This window comes from Phocoena sinus, chromosome 12, assembly GCF_008692025.1.
Source record: "Phocoena sinus isolate mPhoSin1 chromosome 12, mPhoSin1.pri, whole genome shotgun sequence".
Classification (NCBI taxonomy): Eukaryota; Metazoa; Chordata; class Mammalia; order Artiodactyla; family Phocoenidae; genus Phocoena; species Phocoena sinus.
In genome coordinates this window covers 20489946-20508668 of record NC_045774.1, presented here as the reverse complement: position 1 = coordinate 20508668, position 18723 = coordinate 20489946, and the positions used below count along the sequence as shown (strand labels likewise).

The 18723-nt window shown below is 39.4% G+C and overlaps 1 protein-coding gene across 3 annotated transcripts in view; it reads left to right on the top strand.

Moving 5' to 3' along the window:
• UTRN (utrophin) overlaps window positions 1–18723 on the top strand; it is a 561071-nt gene that overhangs the window by 158977 nt on the left and 383371 nt on the right. For all 3 annotated transcript variants that reach the window (XM_032650818.1, XM_032650820.1, XM_032650819.1), the window contains 5 exons: window positions 11169–11261; window positions 12502–12579; window positions 12924–13016; window positions 15490–15662; window positions 18252–18367. In XM_032650818.1, coding sequence (XP_032506709.1) covers window positions 11169–11261; window positions 12502–12579; window positions 12924–13016; window positions 15490–15662; window positions 18252–18367 — 553 coding nt within the window. The remainder of the gene's footprint in view (window positions 1–11168; window positions 11262–12501; window positions 12580–12923; window positions 13017–15489; window positions 15663–18251; window positions 18368–18723) is intronic.

Genomic DNA, 18723 nt, shown 5'->3' with positions numbered 1-18723 from the left:
GGAAATTAAATACTTATTCCTGGATATGCTGCTCATTTATTTGTGACCTTGGGCAAATTACTAGCCGATTTTTTTCAGGTCACTTGATTTTTATTCCTTTAGCTATAAAACACACTTGAGCGTAATAGCTTGCCTCATGTTGCTAAGAAATATTGAGGCATTATTGTGAAACATTATAGGAGATTATAATTACTTAGGAATGCTAAATTAAAACTCTATCAGGGACCACCCCCTCCCAAACTTGTGGTAATCCCTGATCCGTGCTATTTATATATTTTAAACCAGAAGCAGAAAAAAGCATGGGCTCATTAAGCCCACTTTATTCCACTGTCTGGTGGGTAAAGGTTGAGGGTTCTGTTCACTGTGAGTCTAAGAGCCTCATTTGTTAGTGAGCTGTTTTCCCAAGGGAGACAGTGAAGGCCTCACAGTCCCAGTGTTGGGAAATTTGTTCTGACTTTGAGCCTGCATTTTCTCTGGCTGACTTGCAGAGCTGCTCATCTGTCAGAGCAGAGACGTACACATTGCAGAAGCACTTTTATCAGTTTGCTGAGGTGGTTCTCAAAGGAAGTTTGAAAATAAAGGTTAGGTAGAGAACAGGCCAACTTAAAAATGCTGAACTTCACTTTGGGCAGATTTCTGCTTTTTCTTTTTCGAAGACAAAGATGAGCCAAGTTTTCATTTAGTTACTATTCCACACTTGAACTTTAAATTGATAGGACTTAAGAGGAAATCTGTGAAGCATTTTTTACACGTTTCAGTGTGAAGAGCAATTCCAGTGTGTTCCATTTGAGACAGTGGGACATTGCTTTCAGTGTCCGGTTGTTTGCAACTTTGTTCACGTGGGAAGTGGTTGGCCACAAAAATAGACGTGGGGAAGGATGTGTAGGTGGGTGCAACAAAAGCAGTCTGTAGATGTTTAGTCCTCTTTTTAGTATCGTGAAGGAGACTGTACAGGCTTCCTTGTGTGATGATAAATAACATCTATAGTAGAGATTTGAGCTGGAGTTACACACTGGGTCTACTATTGATTTATTTTCATGAATATGTGTATGGCGACTCAACTCATTGTTTTAGGGGACCATAAATATTCAAGTGGTTCCTTAAGTTTCAGTTTATGTCTGTTCACCAATACCCCTAAAGCAAACAATAAAATGCATTTCATATTCCTAAACAGCTTCCAGACATGTTTTAGCTATATTATGTAAATAAGTTTGGGTTTTTTTTTTGCTGTTGTTTGTTTTCATTCAGTTTGATTGTTTTGCTTCCAAACATTATACTTGTAGAGTGACTTTCACCTAGTTACTGTGGTTAAATTAAAGAAACTGTACATAAATATTATTTAACATGCTGTGTTTGTACATATTGAGGACTTAATAAATGATTTTGATTGAGCCTATTAGTATTTGTAGTCGTTAAAACAAATTTGGAAATTTGGTAGTATATGCTGTGTCTTTGTAATTGATGATCAATTTTGGTATTGATCTGCTGAGAAGAAATTCCTTTTCATCCTTCACCTAGAGAGGGGAGAGCAGAGCCACCTACCTTGTGCTTTTGCATTCAGCCCATGTGACCCCACCATCTCCACCTTCAGAGGTGGGCTCTGATTGGTGTGTGGATGAGTAGGTCTAGGTCACCGTGGGCCAGTGAGTTATAAAGAGAGGATTGTTGAAGAGGTGGTGGTTTTGGGGGAAAGAAGCTCTTTCTGTTAAAGAGGACTAGGAGACCCTGGGACCATTTTCAACTGTACTTTTGCCTTAGGAAGCTTTTAGCTCCAAGGGCTACTGGTAGGCACCCTCCAAGCATGGCTAATCATGAGGGGAGCCAGACTGGGTGGGAAGTGGAGGTATCTGACACTGTTATTTTTATTTTTATAATCTGTTGGGAAAATAAAAAAATCCTCTCACAAAAGATCTTTATTCAGCGTAGAATACAGAGAAAACACTTTGTTATTGAATACTCATATCAGATGAGGTGCATGCAGGCAGCTGGTAGAAGATCAGAAAGACTGGACAGAATTTCACACAAACATACAGTAAAGTAGAATAAAGAACAACGAGAGGGGGCCTCCCTGGTGGCGCAGTGGTTGAGAGTCCACCTGCCGATATAGGGGATACGGGTTCGTGCCCCGGTCTGGGAGGATCCCACACGCCGCGGAGCGGCTGGGCCCGTGAGCCATGGCCGCTGAGCCTGCGCGTCCGGAGCCTGTGCTCCGCAACGGGAGAGGCCACAACGGTGAGAGGCCCGCGTACGGTAAAAAAAAAAAGAACAAGTGTGTACCTCCTGGAGAGACAAATGGATTGTCCTCGTGCTGGTCTCCTGTCAACCTCCAGAGAGACTTTTGAGTTAATTTTGAGGTCTTTGTTATTTTGTTTTGGAAAGTTGGAGATGGGTTTATCTACTTCCTGACCAAAAACTTGGGCCTATTACGTTTTTTTTTTTTTTTTTTTTTTTTTATTTTGAGGTCCTCATCTCATTGATATCTCAGCAGCAGTTGACACATTTGATCACTGCTTTCTTTCTTTTTTTTTTTTTTTCTTATTTTATTTATTTACTTTTTGGCTGCGTTGGGTCTTTGTTGCTGCACGCGGGCTTTCTCTAGCTGTGGCGAGAGAGGGCTACTCTTCGTTTCAGTGCGCAGGCTTCTCATTGCAGTGGCTTCTCTTATCGCGGAGCACGGGCTCTAGGTGCACAGGCTTCAGTAGTTATGGCTCGCGGGCTCTAGAGCGCAGGTTCAGTAGTTGTGGCGCATGGGCTTGGTTGCTCTGCGGGCATGTGGGATCCTCCCGGACCAGGGCTCGAACCCGTGTCCCCTGCACTGGCAGGCGGATTCTTAACCACTGCGCCACCAGGGAAGCCCCATTACGTTTTTAAGGAGACACCCTAAGGAGAAGGAAGGGACAAGGCAGCTGCCTCTCCTTTATTAAACAAAGGAAACGTTCTCTCTTCCTTTACATTGTCATTATCAATGCCCTAACTAATGCCTCACCCTGGTCCCATGGAAGCCTATCTTTTGAGGAACTGCATTCTTCAAACATTTCCAGTGCTTTGCCAGTTGTACATATATGGAATGAGCTGTATTGTTTATTGAGTCGGCCTGCAGACCTTGCCTGATGGGCATATGGAGTTGGGGTTTATTCAGCCTGCAGACCTTGCCTGGTTATTTGCCCATGGAGTGTGCAAGTGGCCCTGCCCCTGGCCGCCAGGCGTGGGAGCCCACACGTGGTTCCTTATCATCCCAGTTTTCTCAGCACTATCTCGGTTACTTTGCTTACCAAAATCAACGTAAAAATTCTGTTACATGCTGTTTGACTTTTGATTCTCTGAAAGATATTTGATTTAGCTTGTGTTTTATAGTTTTTTGTAATTTCTAAGGTAAATGCACCTTCATTGCTTTGATTCCATTGTAAGCACTGCATAAATCACTGCTGTGTAGTTACTATGACACGAGTAGGATTACCTGAGCCATCTGTTTCTCCAGTCTCTCTCTCCCTTTTCTTCTTTTCCCCCCTCTTTCCAAACAAGCTTCTAAGCAGAATCTTGTTCGGTTCTTAAGAACTTGTGCTGAGTACCATGAATTCATAAAGAGAATGGCTGAGAGCCATGCATTTACGAATTCTTTAAGCAACTGTGGAACATTTTGCTGGTTTTTGTTTGTCAAGGTGCTTAACGACCTCCTTGGGCATTTTATTGCATTCATTTTGCTTTTCAGTCGAAAGCAATGCTGCTTTCACTTTCACCATGGGGCTGAATCATAAAGTAGACATTGAAGATTATGCATTCTTCATTGCATCCATTAAGCTATATGTGTTGTAACTGTGATGAACCTAATTTCATCAGTTTGCTTAATTTTAACTAGAGATACCACTTTTTAAACAATCTATATTTATTTTATACAGTAGTACACATTACAAAAATTAGATAATAGAAGAAATCCAAAGAGACTTTTTTTTTGTGTGTGGTACGCGGGCCTCTCACCTTTGTGGCCTCTCCTGTTGCGGAGCACAGGCTCTGGACGCCCAGGCTCAGCGGCCATGGCTCACGGGCCCAGCCGCTCCGCGGCATGTGGGATCTTCCCGGACCGGGGCACAAACCCGTGTCCCCTCCATCAGCAGGTGGACTCTCAACCACTGCGCCACCAGGGAAGCCCCAAAGAGACTTTTTAAAACCACTTGTAATTCCATCATCAAGAGAAAAAGTACATTTCTGTTGTAAAATACTTAAAAGAAATCCATTTACACATAAACATAACCGAAATGACATTGTACCTAGTGCTCACTGATACATTATTGGTTTTTAAGAAAATGAAAAATTACAAGAGCTACATTTTTATTAGTGCTGAGATTTGGGATTCATAAATTAAAGATTCTGGTTTTTAAAATATTAAAAGAAATATTAAATTAAATCATTCACTTCTTTTTGAGTTTTTAAAATAACCAACTCCTTGCAAAAAAAAATCACTCAAAAAAAATAAAAGAGAGACTATAAAACTTACAATATGTTATCACATGCTGGAGCATCATTTTAAAATTGATTGGGGTGTCAGATTGACTTGAGAAGAATGCAAAAACATTATGGTATAAACACTATGTATGTGTATATATATATATGTATGCCATATAAATCCATGTGTATGATACAGAATTAGACACACACACAGACACATACATACCCACACATGCTGTAAGCAGTGGGGATATTAACTGAATTGAATAGACTGCCTCAAATCCTGTTTTGAAAATAGGAAGAGTATAAATAAATGACAGAGTAATCAAACAGTGTGAAAGGGCTCAAATTTATTATTTGTAAGATACCATCATCAGACATGGTAGTGGTGAAAGCATCTAAAAACTGTTATCTTTTCACTCTTCTCCATATTATACACAGTTAATAACTTCACTATTTATAATGGGATTAGGTAAATCACAGGATAGACTCTGTACTATATTTCTTATTTGGTGCAAATTTGGCAGAATCAAGCTAGCTCATGAATCCCTTTTGCTGTGCTCCCCATGCTTGTTGGTACAGATTTTGTTTACTCTGTTTAGATTCTGAGTGCCACGAAGGCACAGACTGGGCTTGTCATCCCTCACTTGGTTAGTGTCAGCAGGGCACACCACATAAAGGAGGCCGTCTTCTGAACCTAAAATCCAAGTCCCACTTCTACTTCTGGTTTGTTTGTTATCTCTACAAAGCATTAACATTTCACCCTTTTAAGGACTGCAAACTGCACTTCCTAAATTTTGCTTTCTTATTCAATCTTTCATAGATTTTTTTTTTCCATTACTACTACTACTGCTGCTGAAAAACTTGACCTATGATGGAAATAATTATGATTTGCGAGTATTGAAGAAAGGGGAGAATAATTCAGTATTAGATTATTAGATTAGAGAGAGGGTGGAGAGCAGATCACATGGGATCTCTTATTTGGAGTTTGAATTGTATTTCCCCGTGATGGGAGTCCATTAGGTTAAAGCAGAGACATGACACGATGTGATCTGCACCTTAAAATTAGAGTTATTCTGACTCTTATGCAGAAATAAAGAGGTTGGTTGGCCTGGTATTGGAGATGTGCGTGAGAGTGGGGCCACTAAGGAGTAGTGGTCACCTTCGGAATGTGTTTTCGGAGGTAGAAATGACAGGGTTGGTATGGATTAGACATGAGGAATGAGTGAAAGGAGAAGAATCTGGTGTGACTCCTTTGTTTTTTTGGTCTGCGCAGGTATAATGACTCTGCTGGTATTTTGCAGTCAATCATATTCCCTAGTCTGTGGGTGGTGGTGGTGGTGGTGGTGGCGGTGGTGGTGGTGGTGGTGGGTGGCGGTGGTGGTGGTGGTGGTGGTGGTGGTGGGTGGCGGTGGTGGTGGTGGGTGGCGGTGGTGGTGGTGGGTGGCGGTGGCGGTGGCGGTGGCGGTGGTGGGTGGCGGTGGCGGTGGCGGTGGCGGCGGTGGTGGTGGTGGTGGTGGTGGTGGTGGGTGGCGGTGGTGGCGGTGGCGGCGGCGGTGGTGGTGGTGGCGGCGGCGGTGGTGGTGGTGGGTGGCGGTGGTGGTGGTGGTGGTGGTGGTGGGTGGTGGTCGTGGTGGCGGTGGTGGCGGTGGTGGTGGTGGTGGTGGGTGGCGGTGGTGGTGTGTGTGTCCGTCCTTTCCACAGAGTTTCTCAGTTCCTCCGAGGACTCACTGTTGGCTGCTCTTGTATTTCCCTGTATGTAGTTATGCCCTGTGAGAGAGATTACCAGTCATCCTAGGATCCAGGATGCCTGGAGACAAGATTTGTTGATCTGGCACAGTGTTTTAGGACATTACAAATATCAGGAGATTATACACATAAATTCAGATTTCCAGCTCCTTTGAGAAACCAGAAGTCCTACCAACAGTGGGCTGGGATTCTCAAATGGCCGCTGCTGGCTGAAACCGAGCACTGGCTCTTTCAGCCTTTAGGGCTGGCTGATTCACCAGGTGTGATGATGGGCCCATCAGGTTGGCCGCATTCAACTGAACCATCACGTATCCATGACTGTATTTGCAGCCCTTGCCTTCCCTCAGACCCCGGCTTATCCCTCCTGCATTGTGATGACAGTTTGCTTCTGTCCTCTGACATTTTCGATTCAGGAGCTTCAGTGTCTCAGCTGTAGGTATTAACGCTGGTCCCTGTTGGAGTCAAAATGGTGTTAGAACTGGTGTTAAGAGAGTTCAAAGAAGTACAGGGGACCAGGGGATAAGAGGAGGCAGCCAAAGCGAGTCACCTGTGACATCTGTCGTTTGGATTCCTATCATGTGGCCTTTTTCATTTTTTTTTAAGGTTAAATGCGACGCAAGGCTTATCTGTCTTCCAAGTTCAAGATTATTCATTTGTACTATTTTGTGTTTATTGGAAAATTGTGGAAACCCTTGCTTGTAAATGGGGAGGGTGACCTGAACTTGGTGTTTTTGCAGGGCCAGGCACAAAGGAGGTATTCACCAAATATTTGTCCAATTGAATTATTAAACTGTATTCTGTCTGTCAGAGAAGTTTCTGCAAATAAGTCTTCGCAAAGAATCAAAAATCTAAATAAGACTTTAACCGTCAGGCTGAATCAGGTCTTATTTTTATTAAACGATGACTTCTGACATTTCCCAACTGTTTCCCAGGGTGGATCCTATGTTTAGAGCCTGTGATTCAGAAGTACCAGAGATGCTTTAAAGCCATAAGCTTGGAAAAAAATTTCATTCTGAGTTCATTTAAATGTGGTATATATCTTGCTGCCCTCTTTGGGAAGTCATTAAATATACCTCCGCCGCCGCACCACTGATGAACTGTTTCCTTCCCTATATGTCATGACCCTGTGACCTCATAATTTTAGTAGCAGTTTAGTGTGCACTTTGAGAACCTGGATTTGGAGTCAGATCTTGTGGTATCACATCCTAGTTCTGCCTCTCGCTCGTCATGTCACCTCTGTGTCTCAGTTTTCTTACCTTAAAGTTCTATCATAAAGAAACAAAGAATGCATCTAAATCTCTGTAAATCTCTTAGAGCATATCTGATACATAGTAAGTCATGCTATTATTATGTCTAGGAACATTTCATGTTTCCGTTGTCTGTTTTTGTATGGCCCACGAGCTAAGAATGGTTTTCACATTTTTAGGTGGTTGCAAAAAGTCAAAAAAAGAAGAATATTTCATGACATGTGGACATTATATGAAATTCAGATTTCCACGTCTACAAATCATGTTTTCTTGGAACACAGTCACCATTCCCATCGGCTCATCCGTTTATACATTGTCTGGGCTGCTTTCACATCTTGACAACAGGGTTGAGAAGTTTCGATAGAGACCACCTGGCCAGCAAAGCCTAAACTAAGTACTATCTGGAACTTTACGAAAGACATTTTCTGACCTCCGTTGTAAGGCACAAAGCACTGAATCTCCATACTTATAGGTGTTACTCTCCTAGGTGGTAGGTGGAACGGGCTCTTTGGTATAGTTTGGTTCTTTCCATCTGCCTATGGGACGTTCCTAAATTGCATTTGTCAGGAATAGGTAGTATTTTGTAGTGATTGGCTATGTGTGTGGCGAGTGTGGGTGTGTGTTTTATATGTAAGTTTTGAACCACAGTTTTGGATTTGTAAGAGCCCTGGTACCTTCCTTCATTGTCCAGTGAAGAGATCCATGGGCTGTATATTCCCTCCTGCAGGTGTACGTGGCTCTTCTGAAGGTACCAGATGGGAGTACACGCCAACCATGCCATCACTGGGGGTGGGGTGACGGAGTGTTAGGAGAATAGGCACACAGCACAAAACTTATTTCTTACTGATCGCCATCAATATTTATCTGAAATTTGGAAAAAGAATAAAGAAATTGCATTGCTGTTACTGTCTTTTTTTTTTTAAAGAATATAAAGGCATTGGTTTCCCTAGTATAAGTGATTGACTTCTAGAAGGACAGAACTGTGTCTCAGTTACCTTTGTTTCAAGAGAATGCTTCACAAGGAGTCTTTCTCAAGATTTGTTCCTCAATAAACAAATGAATGACCCGGACAAGAGAGAGGAAAAGAGTGTCTCATGTGGAAAAATTAATGCTGCCTCTTAAATGAACACCTCCCACTTTACCACTGAGCAGCAGTGGAGCCTAGGGAAGAATCCATTGGGTTTACTGTTGAGTTATGCTGGTCTCACAGTGCATACCTAAAGCACAGGTGTGCTCTTGTATCATCATGTTCATTAGTTTCGAATGGGATATATCCCTACAGGTCATCATATTAGTGAATTCGGGACTTGGAAGAACTTTCTCTATGAAGTGACACTTACATGTACTCAGGTTCAGAGTCTGCTTTTACATTCCTGCCTAAGATGAAGTGCTTATTTGTTTTATCCATTCTTTCATCTACTGTTGAAATTTTATGGCACTTTTATGACAGTTGGAAACATTACTACTGTAATGATATGATAATGTACTGAATGATAATATCAGCCATTTACTGAACATCTGTCATCTTAGTGTTTAACAGATGAGCCAATAGATGTAGAAAGGCCACTTTTCTAAAGTTACACGGCTGGTAGGAGGCTTGTCTACAATGAGGTCATCAGTGGGCGTTCATAACTATTTGTAATATGGACTAATATTTATATTTACTTTATTTTAGTCTATGCTGATTTGTGTTACTCTGTTTCTTTTTTGGAAAATGGATACTGTAGAGGATTTGAGAAGGGTTAAATGCCGCCTAGACATTATTTAGCTGCCCTTGTCATCAGTAATTCCTAAGGTCCTTTCTGTGCCTAGATATCCCTATTTGTTTCTCCCATGAACTTTACCTATGTTGTTGTCTCTTTGCTCTGAGATCAGAGTTGTTCACGTCTTCCTGAAAGGGAATCTGGGTATTTGGTGGCTAGTTTGCTGAAGTGTACTTGGGTGGGTTTTGAGAGGAGGAAGGTAAGAGGTAGCAGATGACCAGGGCTACTTCTGCCCTTTGCTTTTACTGAGAGCAGGTAGGAAATCTTTAATGTGCAAAAAACTTCCCTGCTCTGCCTCTTGAAGTATTGCCTCTGGATCTGGTCTCCTGCATCACTCAAATCTGTTTATCATTGTGATCGATGGAGATAATCCATGTATCTCTGACATCGTCACTGCTCACATAGTGGCAGCTGGAAATAGAAAAGCAGCTTTGTTTCAGATATAAATAAGTCATAGTTTATTCTTTACTGATTCGAAGGTGGAGACTTTACCATACTTCCTCTCATTTAGAGTATATGAACTATGGAAAAGCCACATGATAGAAATCACTAGTTTACTATACATTACACATAATTAAAAATGTAAGAAATCAGGAAGAGAGGAAAAAAGGGAAAATGCCAAGTTTTAGGAAACTTTAGGATGGCTTCCTTCCTCCCTCTCACCCATTTCAAGCTCAGAGTAAAATTTGGTTTCGTGTGACTTTATATATATGCTTTAAAGTGAAGAATAAAGAATATACAATAATTATTGGTTATAAAATATCTTTATTATTGACAGGAAGTAAAACTGTTAATCTCTGGGCATTTCATATTAGAAGGGGATAATTTGATTCAACATAATCATACAACATTTATTACACTGTGCTTTATAGCTATCTGGACATTTTCACATAATATTCTTTATTTGATCTTTACAATACCTGTGATTTAGAAAAAGATAAACAGTAGTAAGTAGCTGATTAGGTTCACCAGTTAGTTAACGGTCAGACAGATTAAAACTGAGGCGTCCTGATTTTCTGTGCAGTAATTGTCCTTTGCATACAACCATGATATCACACACAGACAGGCAAGGTCTACCTGTGAATGGGGTAGGATTTTCTGGCATGGACGCTAGAATATGTTTATCAGGGGAAGTTGATGCTGTTTATTAGTCAGAAGCAAGAGTTTAGAAATTCTATAGGTTTTGTCATTCAAAATACAGGATGGATACTGGATTTAGACCCAGAGCCAAAAGTGTCCTAATCATTCAGAAATTGGGACCTAGAAATACAGACCTAGTGCCTGAGAGCTGAAATTTGAAGCGGAGAGCTGCAATTGATGATGACGTGACCTGCTTCCATAATGGAAATACCAAAAGCCATGCTTATACTGTGAATGTAAAGTGCAGAGCTGGAATAAGAACCTGCGCACTTTTCTTCAGCCTCTGGAGGCCTCTTTGGCCTCCAGGTACTGTATGCTCATGTATATTTTTAATACATCTTCTCTCTCAGGAATACAATAGACCCTCGAACAACACGAGGGATTAGGGGTGCTGACTCTGTAGAACTGAAAATCTATGAATAATTTAGTCAGCTCCCTCCTATCCCAGTTCCACCTCAGCGGTTTCAACCAACCACGGATCGTGTAATACTCATGTAATACTCTAGTGTTTACTACTGAAAAAAAATCCATCTGTAAGTGGACCTGCACAGTTCAAACCCATGTTGTTCAAGGGTCAGCTGTACATACAAGGCATATTGACATTAATCACAGTTTTATTTGCTCCCTTTCTAAGAAATAGTGCAATTTATATATTTCAGCTCAAAACATTTGTTATAGATTTCAAAGTTCTTTGTACTTCTTTCCATACAAGGCAAACTTGTATAGTCTGCTGATCATCCAGACTTTTAGTTGGAAGAAACTATTCATTTATTTTCCACTTATGTATGAAATTTCTGCTGCTGAAATTGTACTTTTTCTTTTATAGAGTGGAAAACCACCCATCAGTGATATGTTCACAGACCTCAAAGATGGAAGGAAGCTACTGGATCTTCTAGAAGGCCTCACAGGAACCTCACTGGTGAGGGATGCCATGTTCAAGAACCAGGCTAACGGCATATCTCTCATCATTACTGATACTTGAAGACCCTCTCGGGGGTCCTTACAATGTAAAGGCTGAAATAGGAACGTTAAAAAGGGGTTTTAATGAATTTTTTGATTGAGCGATATTTAGGTTTTATTGAGGGCTCTGTTTTTATCAAAAAAATACTTTATGTGTTTATTGCTCTCAGACAGAGAATTACAAAGAAGAGTGGATATGTAAAGAGGGCATAATGTTTTGAATAGTAGAAAGTAGATACAAATACATTTAAATGTTATTTAACAAATAGTAAAAAAAAAAGTTACAAAAACTGATGGCATTTATTTTTATTCAGCTTTTCAGTATTATCTTCACGTTTGTTCTGTCATCAAATCCAGCTCTATTGCTTTATGTGTGAGGTACCCAATACTCACACAGAAATAACTCTGCCAATGAAGACCATGTATTTTATGGGTACAACCTTTAACACAAGAGGTAGAATGACTATAAAAGGTATAGAGAGATGCACTTCTGAAGATGAATTTCTTTCTTGCCGAAGTGTGCGGTGTTACAGTCTACCTTTTGCCTTCCAGATGGTGGGTAGGCACCTATTGGAGAGATTGATCCCTTTGTCAGATAAGATTCCCTGGCCAATGAGGCAGAAAGAAGCCTCCCAGATCACCTTTCCCTGGGTGGCAATTCCAGTCTTCCCAGTGGGCCCTTGTAATCCTACCTGGAACCTGGGATAGCACCTCTGAATCCTCTCTGCTCTGTCTACACTAGTGCAGGGTGGAGGGGACATAACTTCTAAATCTTTCTTCATCCTGCCCAACTAAAATAGAAGAAGCTTTGTCCCTGGTGGAGCATTGGTTCCCAAACTTGTTTGCATCTTAGAATCACCAGGGAAATCTTTTATAAATTCCAAACCCAGACTATACTCCAGACTCATTAAGTCACAGTCCTTGTTGAACACAGGCACTGGTATTCTTGGAAGCTCCCTAGGAGATTCCAGTGTTCAGGCAAGCTAAGGAACTACTATCTTAAGGTGCTGTTAGTGGGAGAATTTGCATTCTGTCAACACCAGCCTTCATGGTGGCTTGAGAACCAACCCAGCCAGAGCTCCTGGTACAGAGGGGCTCTTGTGTGCTGAACTGCTGTTCCATGTGCATCTCAATGTCAGTGTTTGACAGCAACATGGAGGGACTCTCTGTCTCATTCGATTTTGTGTTCTGTTTTCCAGCCGAAGGAACGTGGCTCCACAAGGTTACACGCTTTAAATAATGTTAACAGAGTGCTGCAGGTTTTACATCAGAACAATGTAAGTTTGTAATATGACTTTGGAGGGGTCCTTTGATGCCATCGGGATGATTTATTTTGAAACCAACCACCTGCTCTGGACATTGGCATCAACTGATTTTTAGAAATATTTTTCTTATGAGACGTATTGAACCTGTTCTATGAGTGAAGCAATAGTTGTGCTTTTTGTGATTACTTTATTGATCTATTGTATAAGTAATACATTTTTGAGATTTAGGTTCACCTGATTCTCTAAAGTGAAATTTTTCTTGTCATTTACTTATATTGCTGTCCAAACGAGCTAAAACAAAAACCTGGGTTTCCATAGAAAAATTGTCTTAAAAGTTATTTTTTTCATTTTACTAGGTGGATTTAGTGAATATAGGAGGAACGGACATTGTAGATGGAAATCACAAACTGACTTTAGGACTACTTTGGAGCATCATTTTGCACTGGCAGGTGGGAAAATTTTCAGTCACTTCTTAATAGGAATTGGAAATGTATCATTTGTGTGTTAGTTTCTTAGAGCTGCCACAGAGTACCACAAACTGAGTGGCTTCAACAATAGAAATTTATTTTCTAACAATTTTGGAGGCTGGAAATCTGAGATCGAGGTGTCAGCAAGGTTGGTTTCTTTTCCTTTGTTTGTAGATGGCTGCCTTCTTCCTGTGTCCTCACGTGGTCTTGTGTGTGTGTGTGTGTGTGTGTGTGTGTGTGTGTGTTTGTGTGTGTGTGTGTTTGTGTCCTAATCTCCTTTGCTTATTTCAAGACACCAGTCATATTGGATTAGGGCCAACCATATGATCTCATTTTACCTAAACTACTTCTTTAAGGACCCTATTTCTAAATATATTCATATTATGAGGTGCTGGGGGTTAGCACTTCAACATATGAATTTGGAGAGGGGACACAATTCAACTTATAATAATTTTGAGTGAAAGAGCCTGACAAACTGCTCTATTTTCCTGGCATAGAATAAAAAGTATCTGTTTTTTTAAAACATTAGATTTAAAAAATATCATACTTATAAAAAAATTGTAAAAATATCCCGAAGAATTCCTGGATACCTTTCCCTCAGATTCTCCAAATGTTAACAGCTGTCTGTATTTCTGTGTTTTCTCTCCCTCTCTCCCCCTTTTTCTCTTTGACTAAATAGATCTGTGAGTATTTTGTAAAAACAAATCATTTTTCTAAAAACAAGGAGTTCTCTTACATAACTACAATATTATTATTATGTTAATATAATATAAAATGTCTAATACATAATATTAATATTTACAATGCTAGTATTAATTATTATACATATGATAATTATTATATCATGCACTAGCAATTAGCATGTAATTATTAAAATCAGGAAAATAATATTGAAACAATACAGTTACGTAATCTATAGCTCTTATGGAGATATTGTCAATTGCCCCGATAATATCCTTTATAGAAAAAGAAAATACAAGATCATTTATTACATTCATTTGTCCTGTTTTTTTAGTCATCTTTTAAACTGGCATAATTTCTGAGTCTTTCTTTGTATTTCATGATATTGTCATTTTTGAAGAGTACTGAATAAGTTATTTTGTAGAATGTTCTTCCATGTGGATTTGGCTAATATTTTCTCATGATCGGATTCAGGTTATTCATTTTTGGGAGGAATGTCAGAAAAATGATGTTGAGTTTTTCTTTTTTTAAAAAAATATTTATTTGGTTGCTCTGGGTCTTGGTTGCAGCAGGTGTGCTCCTTAGCTACGGCTCAAGGGCTCCTCTGTTGTGGCATGCGAACTCTTAGTGTGTCATGCAGGTGGGATTTAGTTCTCTGGCCAGGGATGGAACCCTGGCCCCCTGCACTGGGAGTGTGGAGTCTTAACCACTGCGCCACCAGGGAAGTCCCAGTATTGAGTTTTTCTTAATACACCACATCAGGAAGCATATGCTGTCCATTAGTTTTTTTCTGGCAGTTTTAACTCTCATCATTTGGGTGAGGTGGAATCTGCAGGTGTCCCCACTGTAATGTGACTGCCCTTTGTTATTAAAAAGTATCTTGTGGAGATATACTTTGAGACTGTATAAATATTCAGCTACTTATTAAACTTTTGTCTGTTAATTTTAAGATCCGTTCATAGTTCTTACCTGATCAGTTATTAATATAATGCGTGGCAAAGTGATTTTCTAATTTCATCATTTCTTCTACATTTGTTAATTGTCTTGCCACTTATGAGGAAGAGCTTTTCCTTGTCTCTTGTTTCTCTGTATCTATCTATCTATTCTATCTATCTATCTATCTATCCACTCATTTATATATCTGTGTGGATTTTTACTTATTTTATGGATTTTTACTTATTTAATAGGTTCTGATCTTTCACTATTGTTAATTATTTCTCAAGCCCCCTTAAGTTGGCTCTTGTGGATTTTTTTTTGATATGTCCACATCATTCTTTGAACACTTCCTTAAAATATATGTACTGATTTAGAATAATAATATAAAATATTAGTTCTAGATTATAATTGTTATTGCCATCAGGAAATGCACTTCATTCTTGGATTTTATAGTCAGCCAAAAGTTCTTACCTTCTTCCACATTTGTGTAGAAAATAAAAATTGAGTTTTCTTCCTATTAAAAGATGTTTAAAGTATAGTTTTAAAATATTACTTTTTTGTGGCTATGAAAGTAATGTTCACTGTAGCCAAGTGTAATATAAGTATTGCTAAGATATAGAAAATGCCATAATATATAAAGGTGAGGTTAAAATCACCTCTAAATCGAAATCATTACTGTTAAAATGTATTTATCCTTCCAGCGTTTAAAGGAAAGTTTTGAAGTAAAATGAATACCAGTGGCCTGATCCAATGGTTCATGAATATAATATTCCTTATTCAAGGACTGGATTCCAATGACTACTTGAGGTTATTGGCAGCCATGGTTTCTTTTGAACAGGTGAAAGATGTCATGAAGGATATCATGTCAGACCTGCAGCAGACCAACAGTGAGAAGATCCTGCTGAGCTGGGTGCGCCAGTCCACCAGGCCGTACAGCCAGGTCAACGTCCTCAACTTCACCACCAGCTGGACAGATGGGCTTGCCTTCAATGCCGTGCTCCACCGACATAAGTGAGATGTGACTCTTCTTGGATGTGCAGATTTGTACAGATTTGTACCTCCTCTCTGTCCCTCCCTTACTTACTACTCCCTAAAGGCCCTTCCCACTACCGCCTCTCTCCTCTGTACATGCTCTAGGAAAACATAAAGAATAGAAATATCATGGAAAAAAAACTACCCATCACATCTTTGTTTCCATAGGACTTAAATGCCACAGTGCAGTGTCCATGGTTTCTTCTACATATTTGTAAGTTAAAAGATGTAAAATAATTCACATAGTTCAATGTGAACTAACTCATTCAGCACTAACCAGTAATATACACAAAGAATTGTGACAGTTTTCAGCCTCCTACTTTAGTTTTATAGGAAAACTCTATAAAACCCCAATTAAAAATAGATCAATGATTCTTTTTATGAAACTTCTGAACAGATTCTAATTATATAATAAAATACCAGAGGACCAAAAAGAGCCACTACTCTTCTGAAGAAGAGACAGGCTGAAGTACTTCGTAAACAGAAACCAAAACTAATTATGAAGCTATATTAATTGAGACTATATAGTACTATAAAGAAAACACTAATATAATAATAGGCTGAAGCATATGAAATTGCCAATATTTGACTGTTTTTGATATAAATGGCAGTTTCATGTAGTTCAACCTAATGGAATAAAGAGCTCAGAAACAGCTCCATCCTGATCTACAACTGAGCCGATGTTGCAGATTAATAGATGGTGTGGAACAAATGGAAATGAGTGAATTGGATCCCTGCCTCACCATACCCTGAATAAACTCCAGATGCATCAAAGGTTTAAATGTGAAAGGCAAAATTTGTTATGTGTTTTATTCTTCTTGTAAATTATTTATTGTCTCAAGTTTTATTTCCTATATGTTCTTTGCTGATATATGAAAATGCAGTTGACTTTTCTACATCTTATATCTGGAAACTTGTTAAATTCTTACCAAAATTTGTTACTGAAAGTTTTTTTTTTTTTTGATAGATGACCATGAATTATAATAGTTTTTTTCCCCCCCTTCCCTCCCCTCTCCTCCCTTTCCCTCCTCTCCTCTCCCCTTTCCCCTTCATTTGTGCCTTGTCCTTCAATACAATATCAGTTTGCATTGGTGGTAGTGACCAGAATGTTTTGTTCTTGATAACAAAGGGAGTGGTTTTAATGTTTTACCATAAGACTGCTCTTTGCTTTAGTTTTTTTTTTCATATAACTTTTATCTGGTTAAAAAAAACCCCACACACCCCATCTTCTTCTACTTCTCCTTTCTCAGTTTAAGCGGGTTGCCCACTGTTTCTAGTCAGTTAAGAGACACTATCATAAAAGTTGAATTTTTTGTTTGTTTGTTTGCGGTACGCGGGCCTCTCACTGCTGCGGCCCCTCCCGTTGCGGAGCACAGGCTCTGGACACACAGGCTCAGTGGCCATGGCTCACGGGCCTAGCCGCTCCGCGGCATGTGGGATCTTCCCGGACCGGAGCACGAACCCGTATCCCCTGCATTGGCAGACGGACTCTCAACCACTGCGCCACCAGGGAAGCCTGAAAACTTGAATTTTAGCTTAAACATTTTTCCATCTGTTACTTAATTGATTTAACAAGTGTGTATGGGGTGCCTTCTATGTGCTGAACACAGGATGTAGAGCAGAGAACAAAACAAGCAAAATTCCCAGTCCTTCTTCTTGGAATTAATGTTCAAATAGAGGGAGGCAGACAGTTTTTTAAAAATGAAAATGTTAGTTGTGTAGCATATAGAAATGGTAAATATTGCTGAAGAAAAATATGTCAGGCAAGCGGGGAGGAGGTACCTGGCATGTGGGAGGCCACTGGGTGCAGTGGTGTGAATACGGGAAATAATAAGAGGTGGAGTCAGAGAGGGAACTGGGCGGGTGGGGACGAGGGAGGCAAATCCCAGAAGTGTAGGTGGGTCCAAGATGCAAGAGTAGATAGAGTGCAGAGAAAATGATCAACTTTTGAGTAAGTCAGAGCAACAATAATGTGCAGTTTGTGGGATTAAAAGAAAATCAAGATAGAAATGAAATACTAGACAGTAGCTATATGGAGAGGGGTGGACGGAAATTCTCTCAGGGTCTTTTCTTTAGGAGTGTCCTGTGAAGAGATTAGAGCTGGATTTTCTATTCTGCTAAACTTGGTCTTTAATTGGAGAATTTAGTCCATTAACATTATTGCGATAAGTTCATTCTTACCGCTTGTTTTGAGCTTTTCATTTTTCTTACTTTTTTCTATATCTTCTTTTCTTTCTTGTTTTATACTGGTACGTTCTTCTTCCCTTTTTTTTCTTTCACTATTTGGGAAATATACCATTTCTAGTCTTTCAGTGGCTACTCCAGAATTTTAACAGGCATGTTTAACCAATACAAAAACCTTAGAATGTTCTACCTGTTGTTTTCATATTTATAGATTACCTTAAAATATTATATATTTGACAAGACTTTGGGATATAAAAGATAAACTTTTAAATTTATATTCACAAATAAAAAAATCTAAAACTGAAATGTATTCGATTATGACAATAACAACTTTGTTTCCACATATTTCATCTTCACTGAATTTTATTTGCATCCTGATTTCAGACCCGATCTCTTCAACTGGGATAGAGTTGTCAAAATGTCCCCAATTGAGAGACTTGAACATGCCTTCAGCAAGGCTCAAACTTCCTTAGGAATTGAAAAGCTGTTAGATCCTGAAGGTATTGTTCAGTGTTTAATTACAACCTTGATTTTTCGTTACAGTTTTGAATACTTGAAAAGCAGTGCTTTCCCCACCCCCTGCTTTTTGGAAAGAATTGTGAGAATTGAGGAGGTGTTTTTCCTTTTGAAATGTGGTACAAGCCATTTTATTACAGACATGATACTTCTGTGCTTAACAGTTTCTAGGATCCTTCAGGAGGAAATTTAATTACATCACTGTAGAATAGTTAATCAATATGAGCATAAGATTTAAAGTTTTAGGAAAACAGAATTATTAGATAAACAATTTAGTATTTTATTTATTTCATTAAAATGTGTTTTTGTATGAGCTTGTATATGATGTGAAAACTTCAGT